This window comes from Rhineura floridana, chromosome 9, assembly GCF_030035675.1.
Source record: "Rhineura floridana isolate rRhiFlo1 chromosome 9, rRhiFlo1.hap2, whole genome shotgun sequence".
Lineage (NCBI taxonomy): Eukaryota > Metazoa > Chordata > Lepidosauria > Squamata > Rhineuridae > Rhineura > Rhineura floridana.
Genome location: NC_084488.1, coordinates 115,306,693 through 115,331,172, shown reverse-complemented (window position 1 = coordinate 115,331,172; position 24,480 = coordinate 115,306,693). Strand labels below are relative to the sequence as shown.

Genomic DNA, 24,480 nt, shown 5'->3' with positions numbered 1-24,480 from the left:
TTGCAGCACCCTCAGCTTCTTCTTTTAGTATTCTTATCTCATATGTTGTCTGTACTGCTATGGTTATATGTCAGACGTTTTTATGGCAAACCTTTGCTTGCCCTCTTAAACTTATATCTTTAAGGGGGGGGACCTAAAAGGAGGAAGCCCCCATGCTTTCAAATACTGACAGTATGCATCATTTGCTCCTCCTTTTGTAGATCATTCCGCGGGACAACGACACACAGTCTAGCCTGGCATACAGATATATCATCCACAAGGATTCTGTGCCCAACGTCAATAGCAACAATGTACTTCAAGAGGAGCTGGATACTTTTGAGTGGGCTTTGAAGATTTGGTCCCAATGTACCAAGCCGTGTGGAGGAGGCATGTTATAATGATGGGGACCGGGGGAGTAAAACAAGCAGTAGGCGCTCTGTGTGTGTGTTTTCTGCCCACGTACAAAGGGTTGTATTCATTGTGTGAGCGGAACGATTTCTGCTCATGCAATAGAAATTCCTCTCCTTCTGCATGCCCCCCCCAAATATGCTGTGGGAGTTCCCCCAACCATATGGAGCATATTTGAGAGGTGGGTGGGAAGAGACGTAGTTGGATTCAACCCAAAGCAACTAGTGTAATTTGGGTTTCTCAGTAATGGACAGAGCTTGGAAAAGTTTCTTTTGTGAACTACAACTTCCATCAACCCAATCCAGTGGCCATGCTGCCTGGGGCTGATGGGAGGTGTAGTTTAAAAAAGTAACTTTTCCAAGCTCTGGTAATGGCTGCCAAGTCCCAAAGCCTCGAAAATAGCTGTACGTCTTCTGTAATAAACTAAAAACTGTACCAGTGAACCCCAAATTCTGCACCTGGGGGAAAAACTAAATGGAACAGGAGAACTGACTATGTTTGCATGGTCTGCTTTTCCCTGTTTTCTTTCCACCAGCAAACAGCTGGTTTGCATGCCCACTGTTTTTTCAGGATGTAGCAAATGCCAGATTACTGTGTGGTTCTGTACGACTTTTCAGCTGTCTGAAGTAGCAAACCGCAAAGGGCATGCAGGTGGAATGTTGACTGTCTCGGAACCTTGATAAAATGCACAGAAATGGGCCATGGGATCATATAGCCTATTTCCCTCTCCCGCTCACAGGTCAATTTCTGTCCTGCACAACAACACCCCCTCCCCGCCGCCTTTCCTTGCTGGCCTTAAGTCACCCTGACTCAGCATTCCATTATCACAGTGTATGGCCCCATCTGCGCTATACATTTAAAACAGTATCATAACACTTTTTTAACAGTCATGGTTTCCCGCAAGGAATCCTGGGGACTGTCATTTGTTAAGGGTGCTGAAAGTTATTGGACGACCCCTATTCCCCTCACAGAGCTACAGTGCCCACAGTTCCCTGGGAAAGAGGGATTGCTTGTTAAACCACTCTGGGCTTGGAAAACTGCATTGCAAAATTCAAAAAGTGCAATTTCAAAGGATAGTTGTATTTCAGTTGTGCATTAGTTCAAGACTAAATTCGGTAGTTTCTCATTAAGGCTGGGAAATATCATAAGAGACCTGCTGGATCAGGCCAAAGGCCCATCTAGTTCAACATCCTGTTCTCTGATTGAGTTCTTAAGTGAGTAGACAGTACTGTGCTAGATCAGGAATGGGAAACCGTTGGCCCTCCATATGTTGCTGAACTACAACTCCCATCAGTCCTAGCAAGCATGGCCAATGGCCAGAGATGATGGAAGGTGCAGTTCAGCAACATATGGAGGGCCAAAGGTTCCCGGCACCTGTGCTAGATGGACCTGTGACCTGATCTGGTAGAAGACTGCTTCACATATGTTCAGATCTAAGACCTTGCAGCGGTGCCTGGCCAGCCAAGATACATCATGGGTACCAGAGCACCAAAGTCGTTCTTTTGCTCTTATTCTTAGTTTGTCATTAACATGAAACATCCCCACTGCTCTTTCCCTTTCTCCACTTCCATGTGTTTCTTACATTTTCCACCTGATATGTGAATTGTTGATGGGGGTTCTTCCTTGCTCCCCCCCTGCAGGTTTCCAGTATACTAAGTATGGGTGCCGCAGGAAGAGTGATAACAAAATGGTTCACCGCAGCTTCTGTGAAGCCAGCAAGAAACCAAAGCCCATTCGTAGGATGTGCAATCTTCAGGAATGTACGCAGCCATTGTAAGCATCCCCTCATTTTCAGTGACGTGTTGGTACCACTAGTGTGGGCCTGGAAGGGTAGAGGGCGGGGAGCCTAACAAGAGGTGGAGTCAGAGCCGATGGCAGGCAGAGCCAACTCATTCTAGTTTTGTTCTCCTCCCTGCTGAGTTCTACAAAGGCAACACTGAGACCAAGGAAATGGAAGCTGAGGTCCAGTCCCAGACCCTGGACTGGACATAAGTAGGAAGGCAGGGAGGTGAGGGCTGGCTAAGGACAGACTGAGGTTGGTGAGGCAGCGCTCCATTCACTCTAATAGAGCAGCCTCCACTGCTGTGGAGCATGAGTTTTTGGGACAGCATCAATTGGCACAACTCTGCCCAAATGCTGGAAAAGAAGTACTTGCGATTGTTTAAAGATAATCAGACAAGAATATATTAACAGTTACACTACCTATATGCTTCCGGGCCAGATTCAAAGTGCTGGTGTTAACCTATAAAGCCTTATACGGCGCAGGACCACGATACCTGTTGGAACGCCTCTCCCGCTACGAACCCGCCCGTACACTACGATCTGCTACGAAGGCCCTCCTCCGGGTTCCGACTCATAGAGAAGCCCGGAGGGTGGTGACAAGATCTAGGGCCTTCTCAGTGGTGGCCCCCGAACTGTGGAACAGTCTCCCCGAGGAGGTGCGCTTGGCGCCGACGCTGTTCTCCTTTCGGCGCCAAGTTAAAACCTTCCTTTTTTCCGAGGCATTTTAATTTAAATTTATCTAAGTTAATTTAATTGTTAAATTTTGTCGTAATTGATTTTGGACTGTTTTTATTGTTACATTTTTTTTGCTGTATTATACTGTGTGATTTTACTGTATTTTTTATGTTCACCGCCCAGAGAGCTATTGCTAGTCGGGCGGTATATAAGTCTAATAAATAATAATAATAATAATAATAAGTGAACAATTCTTCTAATGATAGGTTGTCTGCATGCATGATTTTTTTTAAAAAAATTATGGATTATATTCAGAGAAGAATTAAAATTACAGGACCTAAAATATGTCTGTTAATTTCAGTGGGTCTACTCTGAATAGGATTTAGTTTCACAAAATTATAACTATGTTTCTCCACCCCTGGATTATAACCTTGTCGGATGGCCCATGATTATATGTCTGTTTCTTCAATAAATTCTGCTTGTTTTTATTGGTTATGTTGTTTTGGTTTTAACTGAGCTTCTGCACACTGCATAGATGTGTTTTTGTGTGAGTTTGCCATGTAGAAATGAAATAGTAATATGAAGAGCCAGAGAATTCTCCACACCTGATATAAACACAATAATTTTCACAGGAAGGCTTGCTAAAATAACCAACTCTTAAGTGAGTGCCTGAAGCGCTTTCCAGATGATGCCCACTTGATTTCACTAGTTTCATTTAGTAATAATGATTATTAAATAAAATTTGTGATGTATCCAAATCAGTCCTGGGTGAATCAGTCTTTGGAGCTAGTTACTGTATTAATGTTCAACGCTCTTCCTGCTTCACCTCAGCTGGGTATCAGAAGAATGGGAGCATTGCACCAAAACCTGCGGGATGTCCGGTTATCAGATCCGAACAGTACGCTGCATTCAGCTGCTTCATGACGGTGCAAATCGCTCGGTCCATTTCAAGTACTGCAGTGGGGATCGCCCTGAGAGCCGTCGACCTTGCAACAGAATGCCGTGCCCTGCTCAGTGGAAAACCTGGCCCTGGAGTACAGTAAGCAACCTGGGTCTTCTGTGTTTGATTACCCTTTTGGGGAACTAGCCAAAAAAAAAAACGTTTGAGTTAAAAAGTCCAGATGACAGTGATTCTTTGCAGGTGTGCAGCACCTCCTCTGCCAAGGCTGTAGGCAGATATCTTGTGGTGACCGGAGCTAAGGTGACACAAGTTATTGAGGGGAGAAGGGGAAAGAATATTGTACGTCAACAGGGAAAAGCAAAAACAGAAGTGCAACTAGTTTAGTACAAGGGTTGCCAATGTGGTGCCCCCTAGAACTTGTTGAACTACAGTTCCCACAGTCCCGGGCTTTTGGCCATGCTAACTAAGGTTGATAGAGCTGTAGTCCAAGAGGATCCGGGGAGCACCATGTTGGCTACCCCTAGTCTAGTTGTTGTTGTTGTTGTTATGTGCCTCCAAGTCGACTACGACTTATGGCGACCCTATGAATCAGCGACCTCCCAGAGCACCTGTCATGAACCACCCTGTTTAGATCTTGTAAGTTTAGGTCTGTGGCTTCCTTTATGGAATCAATCCATCTCTTGTTTGGCCTTCCTCTTTTTCTACTCCCTTCTGTTTTTCGCAGCATTATTGCCTTTTCTAGTGAATCATGTCTTCTCATTATGTGTCCAAAGTATGATAACCTCAGTTTCATCATTTGAGCTTCTAGTGATAGTTCTGGTTTAATTTGTTCTAACACCCAATTATTATTTTTCACAGTCCATGGTATCTGCAAAGCTCTCCCCCAACACCACATTTCAAATGAGTTGATTTTTCTCTTACCCACTTTTTTCACTGTCCAACTTTCACATCCATACATAGAAATCGGAAATACCATGGTCTGAATGATGCTGACGTTAGTGTTCAGTGATACATCTTTGCATTTGAGGACCTTTTCTAGTTCTCTCACAGCTGCCCTCCCCAGTTCTAGCCTTCTTCTGCTTTCTTGACTATTGTCTCCATTTTGGTTAATGACTGTGCTGAGGTATTGATAATCCTTGACAAGTTCAATGTCCTCATTGTCAGTTGTAAAGTTACATAAATCTTCTGTTGTCATTACTTTTGTCTTTTTGATGTCCGGCTGTAGTCCTGCTTTTGTGCTTTCCTCTTTAACTTTCATCAGCATTCGTTTCAAATCATTCCCTAGTCTAGTAGGTTGCAATAATTTATTTATTTTGTTTATGAATCCCTTCCCACGAGACATCCTGAAGCAATTTACAATATAACATATATAAAGCAATGACATATATAAAAACAGTTAAAACAATTATATATATAAAAACAATGATTAGAAAGTATAAACATAAAAGCAGTTTAAAATCAGTGCAAATACAAGACACGTGCCCACTGGGATGAACATTTGAGTTAAATGATAAAGATTTGCTGAGTTAAAGGAAGGAAATATAAAATGTATATGAAATAAATATAAATCAAATTCTTTTTAAAATATATATTTCTATATTAAAATAGGCATCACATGCTTGTTAGTAATCCCAACCTCTTTAAGAAGAATGTTTAACACAAGTTGCTGGAAGCTGCAGGAGGGGAGGGTGCTGTTATGCTCAGGTCCTGCTTGTGGGCTTTCTAGAGGCATCTGATTGGCCACTGTGAGAACAAGATGCTGGGCTTGATGGCCATTAGCCTGATCCAGGAGGCTCTTCTGCATCAGACAAAGGTCTTGTTTTAATATATTTTAAAGTCTGTTTTTATGATGTTTTAAAGTGTTTTGAGTGCTTTTGTTTGCCGCCCTGGGCTCCTGCTGGGAGGAAGGGTGGAATATAAACCAAATAATAAATAAAGAAATATCTCTCAGCCTGCCCTACCTCACAGACTTGTTGTAAGAATTCAGTGCAAAGAGGCAGCCCAAATACTGCATTCACTTCCTTGAAGGTAAGGCAGGATTATTTATTATTTTATTATTTATTTAGTTAGTTTATAACCTGTCCTTCTTCCCAGTAGGAGCCAGGGCAGCAAACAAAAACACTAAAAACAGTCTAAAATATCATAAAAACAGACTTTGAAATATATTAAAACAAAACATATTTAAAAATATAAATATAAATGAATATAATAAATAAATATTGCCTCTGAACATAGAAGCTCTGTTTTGCCACAGTTTTGCATGTTTTTGCCTACATTGGCAAGTAGGAACTGCAACAAAATGTTGCGGCGTGGAGTACTTCATCTCAAGGTCCCAGCCACTCTGTTGCACCTTCCCTTCCCTCCCAGTTTTCCATTCCTGCCCCCCTCCCAAACAATTATTTTCTGTGGCTATTGCTTGACCATGTTCAGTCCTCACTGGGCTGGATTTCTTTTCGGGGGGGGTGTCCCACACCTTAAGGATTTTCCCTTCCTAAATTCAATTTTGGGATTCCCCCAATCCTGCTAATACAATCCTCTTGTGTGCGGATGGTTCTCTTTTGGCTACGCATGGAACAGCAGTCACAACCCAAACACTGGAAACAGAGTTATGTTTGTCTAATTCTACACATGCACCACAAAAGTGTCTTTCCGGAGTGGACCAAAGGCCCAGCTAGTCCAGCATCCTATTTCCCAAAGTGGCCAACCAGGTGTCCCACTGGGAAGCCCACAAGCCCCCCTTTGGAGGGGGATCAACAAAACAAGGAAATGCTGCCTCTGAACTAGGGTTGTCAGGTCCATGTCTTGAGACTGATCCTGTATCTTCTTGAGAAGAAGAGAGTCAGCCAAGTGCAGGTGTTCTTGCAACACTTTAATGAGAAAAACCGCAAGGTGGAATTCTCCCTTCCCCCTGCACAACCTTTAAAGATACAGAAGACCTCTTGGAAGCTGGGCCTGGCAACCAAGAGGTCTTCTGTATCTTTAAAGGTTGTGCAGGGGGAAGGAAGAATTCCACCTTGTGGTTTTTCTCATTACAGAGCTGCAAGAACACCTGCACGTGTCTGACTTTCTCTTCTAAAGATACAGGATCAGTCTCAGGCCAAGAACCTGACAACCCGACTCTGAACATAGAAGTTTCATTTAGCCATCGTGGTTAACACTCATTGACAAACAGGGGCCAGCGGCAACCTTGATGTCTAAAACGTCCGAGGGCTCTTGGTCTTGAAGCCATGATAGTCAACCGGTTTGAAACTTGTTGACATTGACAAGGTAGATGCGCTTCAACCAGAGGCATGATTTATACAGGGCTGCCTCTTGCTATATTATTCTTTAAAAACTGGAACCATCCATCATCTTGTCATGTCTCATGAATCAGATGAAATTGGAACCTGCACCCAATGAATGCGTGTTAATTTCAAAGTCTGATTTCATTTCCTGGTTGATGAGTGATGTTTTTATGGCTCTGTTTCATTACATGTGTGTTTTTTTAAAAAAAGTGTGCCACAATAATATTGGGTGGCACAGAAGGGCAGCTAAGAAATATTTTAAATAAATTAGGAGCAAACCTTTAAATATAAAAGAGACTCTACTAGGGCTACCTACTTCCCATTTTTAATAATCAAGAGTGAATTTCTGGATCTAAGTGTAAGCAAAGTGCAACTATTCATGCCCCTGTAGTATTTGCTGCTGCTGTTATGACTGGCTATGCATTTTAGTGGTGTGCCAAACATTTATCCTGTGTTCCCCCCCCCCCCGAAACATTCTCTATCAATTAATGAGAAAAGAAATTGCACTCAAAAATTAACAGAACGGCAAGAAAAATTCAGAAAAATTCTCATGGGTGAGGTGCAGGGCTTTCGTCACATTAACTTTACTTTCCATTTGGCTGAGGGGTGCTTGTGAGTGACCTTTCATTCATCCTATAAATCATCTCACTGGCCATCTGCACTCTGCAGCTTTCCCACATGCCTTCTCTTAAATCAAAGCTCAGGGAAACGCATCATGAGATACCTCCCACCATGAGGCTTTTTCAATTCAGGAAGTGCAGTCAGCCAGGGAGGCTGCTAAGTGCTGGAGAAATGTTTACTGGGAACAAAACACACACCCCATCTTTGGCTGCCTCACAGTGATAGCTCAACAGTTTTGAGCTTAAAACCCACACAAACACTAAAATTCTAAAGAAATGCTCAAGTGTCTTGAGAATGGGGGAGAAATGGAAGCTTCTCTTGCAGAGGAAGAAAACTTCTGAAAAACTCAAGGGCAGATTTTGGCCCAGCTGTAATGTATTTGTATAGCCCATCAATGCACATGGCTGTTTAGAACATAACACAAGCAAAAAATGATAGGGTCCTATCCTGAGGATAGCTTTCAAATCTAACTTCAACACTGGGTGATGACAGGAGGGAAAGGGAAAGATCTGGAGGGATGAGCTTAACAGAAAATGACTGTGAGTGTTGATAGATGGTGCTGAGTCAACAGAGTGGACATGGCGTGTGCATCTCCATTATTTAAAGGTCTGTTTGCAGTGTCATGAATATATGTAATTTGGCTGAGCCAAGAGGAATGACTCAGTGGGAAGTGGTTCTGGTTTAAACAGAGCAAGGTGGCATGAGCCAGCATTGCATCAGTGCCGCTATTTGGCTCCAAACAGGAAGGAGCTGGAGGGAGACGTAAAACCTGGAAATAAGCCATTTGATGGGGAAAGAGGGACACATTGAATCCAACCCTTGGATTCACTCCCAAATCTGACCAGATGTCCTTTTAAAAAAATAAAGGCTTCCATCTATCCAGCAGCAGGATTTGCAAGGGGAACCAACCACACATCGCTCTTTCCTCATCTAGTTAAGGATATGCGTGCAGAAGCCTTGTTGCTTTTCTTCATGATGGTGTGTTGCTATTCTCCATAGTACCTTGTCACTTTTACCTGTGGTGCCCTGTTGCTGTTCTCCACAGAGCTGCGTTGCTATTCTCCATGGTACCTTGTTGCTTTTATCCATGGTGCCATGTTGCTATTCTCCATAGTGCTGCATTGCTGTTCTCCACAGTACCTTGTTATCTTTATCCATGGTGCCATGTTGCTTTTCTCCATAGTGTTCAGTGACCTGTGGTGAAGGAACAGAGTCCAGGCAAGTCTTATGCCGCACTGGTGACCAATGCAATGGAGAAAAGCCAGAATCTGTGAGGGTTTGCAAGCTCGCTCCCTGTAACGGTAAGCAACATGTTGCACTCTAGCTGCATTGGGATTGGATTGTCCAGTTTGTAGAATTTAGGACATGAACCAGGTCAGCACTGACAACATCTGCAAAGTGGTGCAAATTCCCATTTCTGTGTACTACACAATAACATGTCCACAGATGGAACACTCATTCCTTTAGAACAAGGGTAGTCAATGTGGGTCCCTTTGACTGTTGCTGGACTACAACACCCAACACTGATGGCCAATGTCCACACTGGCTCAGCCTGTTGGGAGGTGGAGTCTGGCGAGGACATTACAATGACTACTCCTGATTTAGAGGCATAGAGCAGGCTCATGGGGAAGAGATTTGCACTGGGAAGTGGCAGGAAGGGTTAAAAAACAACCCAGTCACCTGCGTCATATACCTAATAAATTTGCATGCATCTTTACTGGTTTATAAAGAAATGTAATGAGATGGGGAGATTTCCAGCAACTTGTCTATTTTTGCCTGGAGTTAAACATGAAAGACCTGATCATCAGAAAATTCTACAGGTCTAAAATAAATCTGATAACTATAAATTAATTTTGATACTGGGGTATAACCTAAGTCCATTCGTTTCAATGGGTCTACCATGAGTATGACTTACTGGGATACAACTCGCTGTGTGCCATTTGGAAGACTGTTTGAACAGTAAGAAATACATGACAACCTGGCTAACAGATTATGACACCAGCATACATAAGACTGACTGCCAACAGCTCTGCAGGGCATCAAGCAGAGGCCTTTCACCTTCCCTGCTACCTGATCCTTGCACCTGGAGATGGCAGGTATTGAACCTGGAACCTTCCTGAAGCAAAGCCATTACTCCACCACTGAGTTATGATCTATCCCAAATCTGGAAAGAGTGCATTTTATAGGCTAACTCTCTCCAGGATTCTCTGAAAATCCAGCACTAACAATATGAGTAGCCAAGGTGGACTTATAGGCTAATTTTAGAGTCTGTTTGCTTTTTGTCTAAGAGAAGAGCCTACACAGTGCAGAATGTTAATCATTTTGTAATAGTTTCACTACCTAAGTAATATCTTGCTGGAAATTGGTATCCAACATGCGCCTTGAGGTTTTCTGAATACCAGTTGTTGAGGGGATATTCCACAGCCCTGCTAGAGTGTCAGGCTTCAGTCTTTAGAGCAGCCTTCCCCAATCTGGTGCCCTCCAGATGTTTTGAACTACAACTCCTATCAGCCCTAGCCAGCAGAGCTGTGCTTCCTGGCATCAATGGGAATTGCAGTCCAAAACATCTAGAGGGCAGCAGTTTGGGGAAGGCTGCTCTAGAGGAAGTGAAATCATCCTGTTTCCTGTGGGTGAACCTGTAGAAACAGTCAGGGATGGAGTATTGAGGCCCAGGTGGTACCACCTGAGTGAGGCTCTTTCCCAGCCTCTTGGAGTGACCCACCACAAATAGGACCCCATGCAAACATGCAAGGCCTTATTCCGGCCTAGATGACCCACCCCAAGAGCCCTCTTTGTGCCTCAGAAGCATTGCTCAGCAACTGTTGAAAACAAGATGCCACACTAGATAGTCCAATCCAGAAGGGTGGCTCTCATTATGAGTCTACCATTTTGTTACCATAGGAAGTTTGGTAACAGTAGAAGAATTCAGCCATTTTGTTGTTGGAGGCGCTGTTCTGATGCTAAGCATGGAGCGATATGCACTAGAAGCTGAAATGTGGGAACAAAGTAAGATGACTTATTCCCAGTCAGACCAAGTTGGTCCATCTAGCTGACTATTGCTGACACTGACTGGCAGTGGCTCTCCAGAGTTTCAGACAAGGGCCTCTCCCAGTGATTGAACTGATGCCAGTGATTGAACCAGGAACCTTCTGGGTGCAAAGGCGATGCTATGTCATTGAGCTACGGGCCTTCCCCAAAGACCATAGAAGGCTGGAAACAAAGATCAGTCGTTCCTTACTGCTACTCCATTTCCATCTCCTTGCCCACCAGCACCCAGGTCCTTGTAGAATGACAAAAAATGAAAAATAGAACGCAAAGCAAGTTTTATAGGTAAAGCTACAGAAATGTGCACAATTGCCTTCATCTGTCCAGCATCCTTTAACAGATTGAACAGAAGTAATAGATGGCAATACCAGCGGGGCTTCTCATCTGGTATGAGATCCTGGGGGCCAGAAGGAACGAGTGGGGACCTGAGTGAGGCCTCTTGTCCCCTCGTTTTACCTGGCGTCAGAACTCCATGAGTGTTGGTGCTGCATGCACCTGCAAGGGGAAGGCATTCCAGAGTTGGGGCTCCACTACTGAGAAAGCCCTCTCATGAACCACCGCATACCATATCTCTGAGAACTGTGTGAGAAGGACATCCCCTGATAATCTCAAAATCCAGGACAGGTGTATAAGGGAGCAGGCAGCCTTTCAGGTATCTGGGTCCCAAGACTTCTATGGCAGGGATTCCCAAACTGTGGTCTACGGATCACCAGTGGTCCATGAGCTTCATTCAGGTGGTATGTGGCATGTCTGCATTAAATGCTCATATTGATTTTTAATTTTATTTTTATTGCTTCTTTTATTTCTAATCTTGGATTTTATTGTGTTACACTTTACATTCTGTGGGATGCAATTTGATATCCAAAGAAGCGATACAAACGATACAACACCTCACACGGTACATTACGGTTGCTACGTCCGGCAGAAAAATCATTTAGGTGGTCCACCTAGACCATCAGCAATTTGCAAGTGGGGAAAAAAGGTGTGGCCCCAACTGATCTAGGGCTTTACATGGCAAAACAAGCACTTTCAATCTGGCTCGGTAGCCTACCACAGCCAGTGCAGAGCTTTCAACACTGGTGTTAAATGCTGATGGAGAGCTGTCTCCATAAGCAGTCACACTGTGCCACTCTGCACTAACAGCGGTTTCTGAACCAGATCCAAAGGCAGCCCCATGTAGAGTGGAGTTGCAATAATGCAGCTGTGAAATTGCCAACACAGATATAGCAGCTTCCATGCAACACTTTATGGAGTCTGGGTGTTTTGTAACCATTTGGACACTAGAGGGGAGCAAAGACATATCAGTTTATGCGAAGATGGAACCACGCAGAAGTTTGCTTTGCTGTGAAATGGCATTTTCCTTCCTATCAACGCCTGTCAAAAGAATATGGTGCTTCTAATACAGTACTATTGGGGGGCATTGATTTTTGGCTCAAAGTAAAATAGGGGGAACTAGTCCAGCCCCCCATGCACCCCAGGATTATTTCCAGAGCCATCCCAAGCTTTCACTGACTGTTTTGCAAGACTGCTCTTGCATCTTCCTCCCTCAGCAGTTATGAGGCTCCTTACCAAATGTGAGGGTGGGGTTTTTTACCATGGAAACCTGATGAATAAGAAGTGGGTGTCTGGATTATATATGCTTCACCTAAAAAAGCAAAAAAGGGGGGGATCTGTGTGTCCACAACTCAGAGTTGGTACCGATGTGATCGAACATGGATACTTTTTTTTAAAAAAAAAGCAAGGAAAACTAATCTTTGCACTGCTATATTTGGTGGCACGAAGAAGCTTATCTCTCCAATGACCCATGGGGTAACGTGTTCCTTTCTGAGTGTTGACATATCCTCCACTCCAGTCTTTCTTGAAAGCCCACACTCTTTTTTCCCCACCACCAACCCCGTGATTCCTGTTTTACCCAACCCAAAATGATAAAGTCTGCCCTTGTGGAAGAACAGGCTTCGTCTTCTCAGAAGGAGTGAGCATGCCCGCAAATTGCATCCAATTCTGGCAGAAAATAAAGAGAATTTTCCTTTTAAAGTAATCCAAATTTAAGGTGTCCTGCATGAAAAACCCTGGATGTATCTGCCTAGAATTTGGCAGGCTTAATCCATTCTGGAACGGTTCGTATACCTGCACATTTCATCCACTTCTGAGCAGTGGTGGCTGGTGGCTCCATGTCACTGGGCAGTGAAATCCACTCCAGATTGTAGCCTGAATTTTGCAAGGATCTGTCTGGGGTGCTGAACCTATTTCAGGGATAGGTTTCAGCACCTTGGAGAGCTCCTTGAAGATTCACAGTAGGTAGGGCAGTGGGATCTGCTTCAAATGTTAGTCCAGAATTTCAAAGAGCTGTCCAAAGTGCTGAAACCTATTCCAAACCTTGGTTCAGCACCTTGGACAGCTCCTTGAAAGTTTAGTCTAAAATCCAGAGTGGATTCCAATGCCTCACTGACATGGAGCCACCAGCCACAGCTACTTCTAAGAAAAGGGAAACAGTTATCATGTTTAGATTCCCCATGATAGTGAATGGGGAGGGGGATAAGAGCTTTGTTTCTGTGCATAAGGCTGTGCACATATCCCCTACCCACCCTGTGGCTCCAATCCAGGGGTCAGCAAGCCAACCTGCCCTGGGTTGACCTTGGGCCACCCCCCTGCCCTGCTTTGCATTCACTTCTGACTACGTTCAGGGACAGGGCTAATGTTTAATTAGAGTTTTAAAGCCCTGTTTAAACATGTAGCAGGGAGAGGAGTGGGAAGAGGAGACCTTTGTCTTCTCCTCTTCCCCATGGCCGAGACAGGGGTCAATTCTGCAGGGAACTGCAATGCTTTCCTCCCCAGTAATGCTTCTGTGAAAACATTGATTGGAGGAGGCATTGCAGCACCCTGCAGAAACGACCACTCCACTGAACAGCTGATTAGAGGGGGGGGTGAACCCACGCTGGTGATGGTCCGCAAATGGCTTTCCTTTAGGAGCATCTCCTACACCCTGCAGCATCTACCCGTCCGCTGAACAGCTGATCAGTGCAGGGGACAATTCTGGGCTGGTGATGTTGAGCCAGCAACTTTCCTTTAGGAAATCCACTTGCATAGCTTCTCTCCCTACCGTGGAGAATCGCCAGGGGATCCATCCTGGAGGCGGGGGTGGTGGTGGTGACAGGCAGGCAGGCAGGCAGCTATACCTACCTTTTCCTGCAAGACACAGCCAGGGATCTGAGGCAGGTCTTGGCCTCTTCGTGAGGTTTGCCCACTCTGCCTACCTCTTCTCCTCAACTGATGTCCCACCCCCTGACAGCCACAACGGTGGGGAGAGAACTATCAGTATGTTTTGCCGCTTGCATGAAACACATTCATTTACACTGCTTAGGCATAGTGGACAAAGCAAGCACAGGAGCAAAACAAAACAAGGTATACCCTCCGGGAATTCTTGTGTGCAGTTAGACAGAAGATAAGAAGCTAGTTTATGCTTTGAAGACTTTCCAATAACTTTTTAGTAAGTGTTACCTTGACACATTTTTGAAGTGGAAGGAGAGGGGGTAGAATTTGCAACCATATGCTTGGCAGGTGTGGGGGGCGCAGAGATCACATCACAAAGATGAATTCTATATGTCAAAGAGGGTGGGGTATACACAGCTGTTCTGTAAAACATCAGTATAAATAGAACTACAGGACCAAGAGCAGGCATTTTTTTCCCCCTATAAATAGCAGACCTCTAACTATATAAACACAGTTACCATTTATTCCGTGCTCCTTTGTGTTAACAATTTTTATGCTTTCTCGTGTGCAAAATGCTTTGCAATTCAAATGTCAGAATCTCTCCTCATCTTACTGTTTCAGGAGTAAGTTCTGCTGGGCTTATAGTGGCCACATCCATGCAATTGAAAGCACTTTTGTACCATTTTAAGGAGTCATGGCTTTCTCCAGGGAATCCCAGGAACTGTAGTTTGTTAAGGGGGTAGCAAGTTGTTAGGAGACCCCTATTTCCCTGACAGAACTACAGTTCTCAGAGTTCCCAGGGAAGAAGGATTGATAGTTAAACCACTCTGGGAACTGCAGCTGTGAGAGATAATAGGGATCTCCTGACAACTCTCAACTCTCCTAAGAAACTACAGTTCCCAGGATTCTTAGGGAAGCCCTGACTGTTTAAATTGCTGTCGTAGTGCTTTAAACATATGGTGCAGATGGAGCCTATTTTCAAGTAAGCAGGCTTAAGAAGGGAGCCAATCCTCACAAGTATGTTAACCATGCAATCCTATACCATCCACTCAGAGTTTAGCCCCATTGAGTTCAATGGGGCCTACTCCCAAGTATGCGGGTATAGGATTTTAGCCTAAATAAAGCTTTTTTAAAGAAACTTTTTAAAGATGTTTTGTTTTAATGTGTTTTCAAGTTTGTTTTTATAATGTTTTAAAGTGTTTTTAGTGCTTTTGTTTGCTGCCCTAGGCTCCTGCCGGGAGGAAGGGCAGGATATAAATAAATAGGCTAGGGCTGCCAGCCTAAACACACTTACCTGGCAGTACGTCCCATTGAATTCAATGAGACCTGCATCTGTGTAGACATGTACAGCATTGTACATTGCATGTCATAGTGGGGATGGGTGTAGCTTAGGCTGCATTCCTAAACTCTTTTACTAAGGAGTATGTCTTGTTTCACTCAGTGAGGCTTACTTCTAAGTAAAGAGACATAAAATTGTACTGTTAGGTTATGGCTGCGTGCCACAAAACCATCTAGAGCACTCTCCTTGAAAGAAGAACTAGGCCAGGAGTGGGGAGTCTTTGGCTCTCCAGATGTTTCTGAACTATAACTCCCAGCAGCCCTACCAAGCATGGCCAATGGCCAGGGCTGATGTAGTTCAGCAGCAAGAGATTTGAAATGAGGGCTCCTACAGTAGAACCACCTTGTTTTCTGATGTTCGGGGGTATGCACGGCTGCTTATGCAGCTGAACAGCAGCACCATCCATATATAAGAGGAACGTATCCACAGGCTAGAAAGTTTGTAGAAGCCATTACAAAAAAAAACCCACAAAAAACTTCTGGCTGACTTGGGGGATGGAGGGGAGGAGGATGAGAACAGGTATCTGAAGGAGGGGGAAATGGAATGGAGTCCTGAGCAGCAGCATTCCACACTGCAACATTTTGTTGCTGGTCCCACTTGTGTAAGACAATATTCCTATTAGGGTTGCCAGGTTCAGGGCCTGAAACTGATCCTGTATCTTTAGGAGAAGTGAAGGTCAGCCAAGTGCAGTTGTTCTTGCAACTCTATAATGGGAAAAACCACAAGGTGGAATTCTCCCTTCTCAATGCACAACCTTTAAAGATACAGAAGACCTCTTGGTTGCCAGGCCCAGCCTCAAAGATGTCTTCTGTATCTTTAAAAGTCGTGCAGGGGGAAGGGAGAATTCCACCTTGTGGCTTTTCCCATTACAGGGTTGCAAGCACACCTGCACTTGGCTGACCTTCTCTTCTCCTAAAGATTCAGGATAAGTCTCAGGCCCTGAACCTGGCAACCCTAGTTCCTATCTACATTACCTATTGCACCAACAGAAATGTCATGCGCAACCATGCCCCCCCTTTCAGATGGCATGTGATTACTCTTTCAAGAGCATCTGTATTGTCAATCTGCACTTTCCTGCACTCAGTCTCAACGTTTCTCAGGTGGCCTGCTAAACTAGTATCAAATAGTTGGAACAAGATTTGACCTAGTCTGTGTTTTAATGATCTTTTATGAAATATGGTATGTGTGTGTGTGTGCATGTGTGTGTGTATGTGTGTGAGAGAGAGCGATGGATGAGAAATTTGATTCAGTTTGAATTTCAAGCCAAATATATCAAATCGCACTTTCTGAAACAATATGAGAACCGAAACACAGCCATCCTTTGAAAGCTGCACTGAATTTTGTGATGCAGTTCACCAGTGAAACAATATATCCAAAATGAATATGTTAGGGGAAAGTGTACATAGAAATGAATATCATAGTGAAAACAACATACAAATGTGCGTTATATGATGAGAAATTGCTTGCAAAAACGTGCACATCCGTCAAAACTGCCTATACAAAAGTGCTTATTGGAAGAAATTTGCACTAAAATGCTGGAGAATTTCCATGAGGATTTTTTTTTTAAAAAAAAAAAATTGCAGATTGCTGCAGAAATGTGGAGAAATGAATTTCAGGTTGGAAAAATGAGAAACTGAGAGGACCGAAACTGACAGATCTTTCTATCCCTAATGGACATATCTATGGAAACTTGTTATTTATTTTTCAAGACCCTTTCTGTACTGCTTATTATATAAAATATCTCTATGGCATTTTTTAAAAAAGAAGAGTGACCTATGAAACCATCAAACTGTTAAGAACAGCAATAGAATGTACAAAACTGCAATAAAGCATTGTAACAGGGGCAGATCACCTGCAGCCCTCCAGATGTTGTTGGACTCCATGGGCTGCATACACTCCATACATTTAAAGCACACTGAAATGATATTATTTCCTCCAAAGAATTCTGGGAACTGTAGTTTATCCTTCACCGAGCCATGATACCCAGCACCCTTAACAAACTACAGTCTCCAGGGTTCTTTGGGGAAAATAATGTGCTTTCAATGTGCTTTAAACGTATGGTATGTATGCAGTCTATGGCCAATGGTGATGTGTGATGGGAGCTGCAGTCCAACAACATCTAAAGGGTCACAGGTTCCCCTGCCCTAAGGTTAGGTTGCAATCCTATTTTTTACCTGGTGTAAGTCCCATTGAAAAGACAGCTTATTTCTGAGTCAATATACATAGAATTGTACTGTAAGATTTTTTAAATTGTTTGCCTAAGCCTTTAATGTTTTGGCTGTTTAGTGGTGCTGCTGCCTTTATCCTTCACCGGTTCTGTTATTTTGATTGCTTTTCTACTCTTTTATTTTTATGCACCTTCAATTAGTGGTTCTTTTGAATGCTTTTACTAGTTGCAATTCGTTGGATCAGTGGAGGCTGTTCTGCATTATAAAGTTGGAGACAACTTTATATTTTTATTTATACATTTTTATTAATAAATGTTATCCCTTTCTTCCTCACAAAGGAACCCTTAAAAAGGTTAATTGAACGCTAAAGTAATTATTATGAGCTTGGATTCCCTTGTGATTTTTAGCCCTTCCTTATTTTATTTATTATTTGTTTGCTTTTACAGATTGGCATTTTGCCCTTCAATATAAGGGCGATTCACATGAAATCAATAAAAGCAATAAAAACATAAGACTGTGATAAAACAACACAGTCAATAAAAACAGCAGATAACAGCAGTGTTAAGACAATCTGATCACATGTTAAAAGGCCTGGGAGCAAAGTTTTTAAAGAGTTTTTTACTGGAAAGCATCCAGATGCTTTCTAGCAAATAGCAAAATTATAAATATCCTCATCATAACCAAAGATGGGAAAGACATTTGATTCTGTTTGCATTTAAAGGCAGATCTATCTAATTTGCACTTTCTGAAACAAGTCACTAGCCAATACACAGACATCTTTCAAAATTCACACTTCTCTGAATTTTGCATTTTGCGTAAAAAAATGCAAATACTGGGTTAAAGTGTGGATATAAATGCAGGTATTTGTGAAACCAACATGCAAAAATGCATTCTAATAGGGAAAATTGCTTCACCCAAATGTGTACATTAGGCAGAATTGCACATAAAAATGTATATTAGGAGAAATTCACAGTAAAATGCTGATGAATTTTCATGAGGACTTTTTAATTAAAAATCAAAATTGCAAACTGATGTGGAAACTAACCTTAAGGTTGGAAAAATTAGAAACTGAGAGAAACCAAAAATGGCAGATTCACCCATCCCTAATTAAAACATTCCCAAGAAATAAACCAAGGAATGCTGAAGGTATTTGATAATTTCTGGAGAAAGAAATGTGTAGTGTAAGCCCCACTGAGTTCCATGGGACATACTCTCAGGTAAGCAAGTACAGGGTTCTAGCCCGAGTGAACATTGCTCTTGCAGTGAGACAGACCCAAGTGCTTGATGCAGACCCAAATGTGTCTGAAAAATGGGTGAATGCCCCAGGATTATACTCAAATACGAAACAGGTCTCTGAGCACAACAGCAGCATAAGTCATTGAAAATTGCTTTTTTCAAGCAAATAAAGGTGTACTAATAATGGATTTTTTTAAAAAAAAATACACTTCTAATCTAACCTTCAGCAGGTGCTTCAAGAACTGGCTCTCCCAAGGTGTAGATTTAGAGCTTATGAATTTAAGAACAATGTCATTGTTCTTAGAGTAGAGCAACAGTGTGTAGTTGACTGAGCTTTCTGAAAGAGCTACCGGCAGGCTGTCGTGGGAAGACTTAAGCTCCTCATTAGGTAGTTTTAGACTCTATATTTGCTGGTCTTATTCCCCGCCACCACCACCACTTGAGATGGCCAGGTTTATTTCTTCACTTATTTCAAAATGCGGTACACCAGCCAGGCTGACTTTGGGAGCCCTCCTGCTCAATTCTGCAGAGTGGGGTCCCAGTCTGCTGCCCCAAAGTTTTGCCCTAATGGCACCACTTCTCTGATTCTCACCTGTCTCTACCTGCTGCTGCCATCCAGTGTTCGTGTGCATCTGGATTGCTCTCAAAAGATGGCTGCTCACCATTCACCTCTCTCTCCAGAAATGGAACACAGGCAATTTACAGTACTTTTTGTCTTCGTACTTTGGCAGTCCCTTTGCTGATATGACTTTACAACTGTCTGTTCTCCTGGGATGTTAAAGAGTGTCATCCATTAAACGACATAAGAGGAGCCCTGCTGGATCAGGCCAAAGGCCCATCTAGTCCAGCATCCTGTTCTCACCAGATGCCTATGAGAAGCCCACTAGCAGGATCTGAGCACAACAGCACTCTTCCCAGTTGAACTCCCCAGCAACTGGCATGCGGAGCCAAACTGTCCTCAACAGTGGAGGCGCAAAATAGCCGTAGTGGCTAGTAGCCTTAGCCTCCATGAGTTTAATCCAATCCTCCTTTAAAGCTGTCCAAGTTGATGGCCATCACTGAATCACATGGGGGAGAAACCCATAGTTTAGCTACATGCTGTTTGAATAACTGCTTTCTTGTGTCTGTCCTGAATCTTCCCACATTCAGCTTCAAAAGCGTCTCCAAGTGGCATATCAATAAAATCATAGATACAACACAGCTAAAATCCACAAACCGATTAAAAACAAATATATATAAAATCATCATCATTAAAAACAGAGTACTTTCTTTGGTCTGCCCTAGTTCTTCCAACATTGAGCTTTGTTGGATGACCTGGGGCCTAGTGTTATGTGAAAGGGAGAAAAACTTGTCTGTGTCCTTTAGATTTGTTTAGTTCTGCTCCCTCTTTTTGTTTTCTTGCTGCCCAGTTGCCTGATCTGCCTTCAGGAATGACATGATCCTAGGTGGGCTCTGCAGATAGATTTGTGTTGGAATGGAGTGAACTTCAGTTCAACTTACCTAATTTGCACTTGTCAAAACAAAATGTGAAGTAAAATGCAGCTATCGTTTGGAATTCACTCTTCTCTGAATTTTGTGATACAGTTCTCCAACCAAAAAAGTGCACAAAAATGTGTATATTAAGAGACAGTGTGCAGACAAACACATATGTTCATGAGCATATTGTACAAAATTACATTATATTTAGGGGAAATTGCTTGTATTCGTGTATATTAGGCAAATTTTCAGTCAAAAAGAAGTATATTAGGAGAAGTGCTTCCTAAAATGTAGCCACAATTTCATGAGGACATGAAAATTTGCAGAGTGGTGTGAAAATTCATTTTTGAATAGATTTACCCATCACCAGACAACATTGTGATGGATATGCCTCATAGTAGTTAACATGGTACAGAAGCATTTATTGAATATCCAAAAGGTTTTTCCCAGATAAAAAATGCATGCTTTGTATTATTTTTTGTGAAACACTTAGAGGAATTTTTTTTTTTATTAAGAGGAATATAAATCTTGTTAAATAAATAGCATAAATTTAGCAAGAATGTTCTGAATAGTTACTGTGAATTGGCAGAAAAAGAAAACAATGTTGGCTTGGACAAGGCTGAAAATTATTGTGCGACACAGCATAATTGTCTGGACATATCTTTGAGAGTTCAGTTCCACCTTGTTATCACTGAATCGTATACTGGCATGCAAATGATCCATACAAGACCAGGGTCCTTTTGAGGGGTGGGGAATCTTTTTTAGCCCGAGGACCACATTCCTTCCTGGGCAGTCTTCTGGAGGCTACATACCAGCAAAAAGTGGGTGGAGCAACAGATGTGACCCTTGCCTTTGTACAGTAGGCTACATTCAAGACATGTAAAATATAGAGGTTTCCACAAACATGTTTCTCCATCCAGGCAAGTTAGAGGTATTATCACAGTTCAGGGACACATTCAAGCCAGGCAAAAGCACTCAAGGAGAGGATGCAGCTGGGCCGGTAATGGGTGTGTCCAGAGCTTGGAAAGTTCAGCTTGAAAAGGAACTAGTTCTAGTCCAAGTTCAACTTGTCCCAAAAGGAACTCATTCTAGCTCATGTGCATCCCTTTAGAAAATGAATTAGTTTGGTTTGCATTCAATTCAAGTTCATCCCAAGGATCCTTGGTATTTTTTTTTCAGCACTCAGAATGCTACAAGCTGCTGTGCTGAAGTATAAAATATATTCCAGAAGGCTAAGAAAACATCAACATATATATATATACACACAGTGGAAAGTGAATTGTTTTAGTTGATTTTTTCCAACAATGATGACCTTTAAGCTTAAAGGCCCAAAGAGTCTAGAGCCAGTGTGGCATAATTGTTAGGGTGTTGAACTATGACCTGGGAGGCCAGGGTTCAAATCCCCTCTCAGCTATGAAACTCGCTGGGTGACCTTGGTCCAGTCACTGCGTCTCAGCCTAATCTACCTCACACGGTTGTACGTATCAAATCAGGATGGGGAGAACCATGTGCACCACCTTGAGTTCCTTGGAGAAAAGGTGGAGTATAAATGTGAATAAATAAATAAAGCTTTAAAAACTCACATAAGAGAATGAACTTGAAGACGGACTAGAAGTCATTCAAAGTTCCACCCCAAAATGAACTTGATTCATGTTCAGTTCATCCAGCAATTATGCGAACTACTTTCAAGTGTAGTTCAGAGATTTTTGAACTAACTCAGTGGACTTTGTTAAAGCGAAGTAGTTCATTCCAAGCACTAGGTATGTCATGGGAAGAGGTGTGGCCTGGGGGCCTGCATGTGGCCCCTGGGCTCCCCACCTCTGCTTTTGAGTGATGGCGTGTTTCTCAGAACGTTCCTTTAACCAACGTTGGGTTTTGTCTTCCAGATGAGCCTTGCCTGGGAGACAAATCGATCTTCTGCCAGATGGAGGTGCTTGCCCGGTACTGCTCCATCCCAGGCTACAAGAAGTTGTGCTGCGAATCTTGCAGCAAACGCAGCAGCACTATCCCACCTCCTTTCCTTAGCGAAGCCGCCGAAACCGAAGAGGACATGATAGCCAACCCCGGTGACCTACCCAAGCCTTTGGCTGCTCCGACTTCGTCAGTCGCTCCTCACTCTGAGAGGCATGACTCTCAGGGCAGGATGTCCTTGGCAGAAGAAGATGTGCACGCCCTTATCCCTCACTCCTACAGCAGGGCCAGAGTTGCCGATCCACCCCAGCGGAGAGTTCCAAGCCAAGCAAGAAACACGACTTCCAGACTAGCTGCAATGCCATTTCAGCTGCTGGTCAAAAGTGAGCATCTTGTGACCCAAAGTTCCTCGGCCTCACTAGCTGTCGGTCCACGTGCGATACAGAATGTCAGTTCAGCTGGCGTTCCTTCTCCACATAGAACCTCAACGAGAAACGAGAAGCAAGGGGACAGGCGGCCACCTCCAAGGCCTTCCACTGTGGAAAGATAGATCAAAGGGGAGGGGGAGAGATTGCAAAAGGGGAGGGTTTGTCTCCTTGCTTTGTTCGGCGGTGCATGCAAACCCTTCAAACGCAAGACTTTCCGCAAGTCAAGGACGGAAAAAGGAGGGAAGTAAAAGTGCTGGTTCGCTTTCCAGTGATCTCCATCCTTCCCAAATTCCTTCTCCTCCTCTTTAACTCCTAATATCTGGTTACCCCAAATGCTTTGAAGGGAAGCACCAATATCACACGAACGTAAAGGAAGTACAGAAAAACAGCCAGCAGCTGACTGGGTTGGCCCAGACCCCTAATGTTGCACATCAGCTGCTTGGGGGGGGGATAGTATCAATTAAAAAGGAATTAAGAAAAGAAAGTTAAATGTTGTTTTGGAGGGCGGGGAAGGGGGGCAACCAAGCCAAGGTACCAAAGTTTACACATCTACAACATTGGGGTATTTTTTTAACTGTGGGACATCCAAGTTCATTTGAATTGTTTTGCTAATTTATCTCTATAAACAAATGCTCGAGTACAGTTCACGTTTGCAGCTGTCGTGTACATAGGTCTGGTTCGCGCATCATGCTGGCATCCGAGCTTGTAGAGAGGAAAATGTGGCCACTTGGGGAAAGGTTGTAGCTCCATGGCAGAGCATCTGATTTGCATGCCGAGGGTCCCAGATTCAATCCCTGGCATCTCCAGGTAGGGCTGGGAGAGTCCCCATTCTGAAACCCTGGAGAGCCACTGCCAGTCAGTGCAGACAGCACTGAACTAGATGGACCAGTGAGTCTGTCTCAATATAAGACAGCTTCCTACGCTCCTATCTTCATATGCTCTTCTCCAGCCATTCTGCTGTTGTGTTATGCTGCCTTATACTGAGTGAGACCCGTGTTCCATATAGCTCAGCACTAACTGGCAGCAGCTTTCCAGGGTTTCAAGCAGGGAGTCTGTAATGGGGGTTGAACTTGAGACCTTCTACATGCAAGACGGATGCCCTACCACTGAGCTACATCCCTTCCACAAGGCCGTGGTTGGCTTAGTGCGGGGCTGGGAAAGCTTTGGTCCTCCAGATGTTGCTCAACTACAACTCCCATCATCCCTAGGCTATTGCCCATGCTGGCCGGGGCTGATGGGAGTTGGAGTCCAACAACATCTGGAGGGCCACAGGTTCCCCAACCCTACGCTAAGCCAACCATGGCTTTGCGGAAGGGATGCAGCTCAGTGGCAGGGCATCCATCTTGCACGTAGGAGGTCTCAAGTTCAATCCCCGGCATCTTCAGGTAGGGCTGGGAGAGACTTAGTGAATGCATGAGCATGCAGGCTTGGTGTGTCATCCAAATCCAGGCTCATGGCTTAGCTCTCCCATATAAACTATGAGCCATAAACCATAGGCCAGTGCTGACCCTCCAGAGATTGTTGGACTCCAGCTCCCATCAGCCCCAGGCATCATGGCCCATGTTCAAGGATGATGTGAGTTATAGTTCAACATCTGGAGGGCCAAATGTGCCCCAGCTCTGCAATAGGCCAAAGGCTTGGCCATAGCTGTGGTTAGCCTGGAGAGGGCTAAATCATTAGCCTGGGTTCATGTAACCTGCTAAGCCAAGCCACGGTTTAGCTCATTGCAGTGCAGCAACATATCAACCAGGGAGGAAAAAAGCACCTGCAGTCTCCTCTTCTGGAGCTCACATGCTTTCATGCATTCATGCTAAGCCTTGGCTTAACATGATGTGAACCAGGCCATAGTACATCTTCTTGAGAAAGAGGGGGGAAAGAACAGTATTATTTTTCAGAGTTTTGTGTAGTTCATTTGTTTATGGACTTTGCATTTCAGGAATATGTTTAGGTACCTGCTGTTCAGTTCTGCCTTACTTACATTCCATGAACATGCTTGTTAGCTGGGATCCACAGAGCC

General features: G+C 43.6%; 1 protein-coding gene across 1 annotated transcript in view; it reads left to right on the top strand.

Moving 5' to 3' along the window:
• The window catches only part of ADAMTS3 (ADAM metallopeptidase with thrombospondin type 1 motif 3), a 188,413-nt gene extending 165,223 nt beyond the window's left edge, over positions 1 to 23,190 (top strand). Inside the window, exons 20-24 of the mRNA XM_061582955.1 lie at positions 201 to 366; positions 2,028 to 2,160; positions 3,676 to 3,883; positions 8,834 to 8,951; positions 22,011 to 23,190. Of these exons, the coding sequence (XP_061438939.1) occupies positions 201 to 366; positions 2,028 to 2,160; positions 3,676 to 3,883; positions 8,834 to 8,951; positions 22,011 to 22,585 (1,200 nt within the window). The 3' untranslated portion in view covers positions 22,586 to 23,190. The remainder of the gene's footprint in view (positions 1 to 200; positions 367 to 2,027; positions 2,161 to 3,675; positions 3,884 to 8,833; positions 8,952 to 22,010) is intronic.
• The last annotated feature ends 1,290 nt before the right edge of the window (positions 23,191 to 24,480 follow it).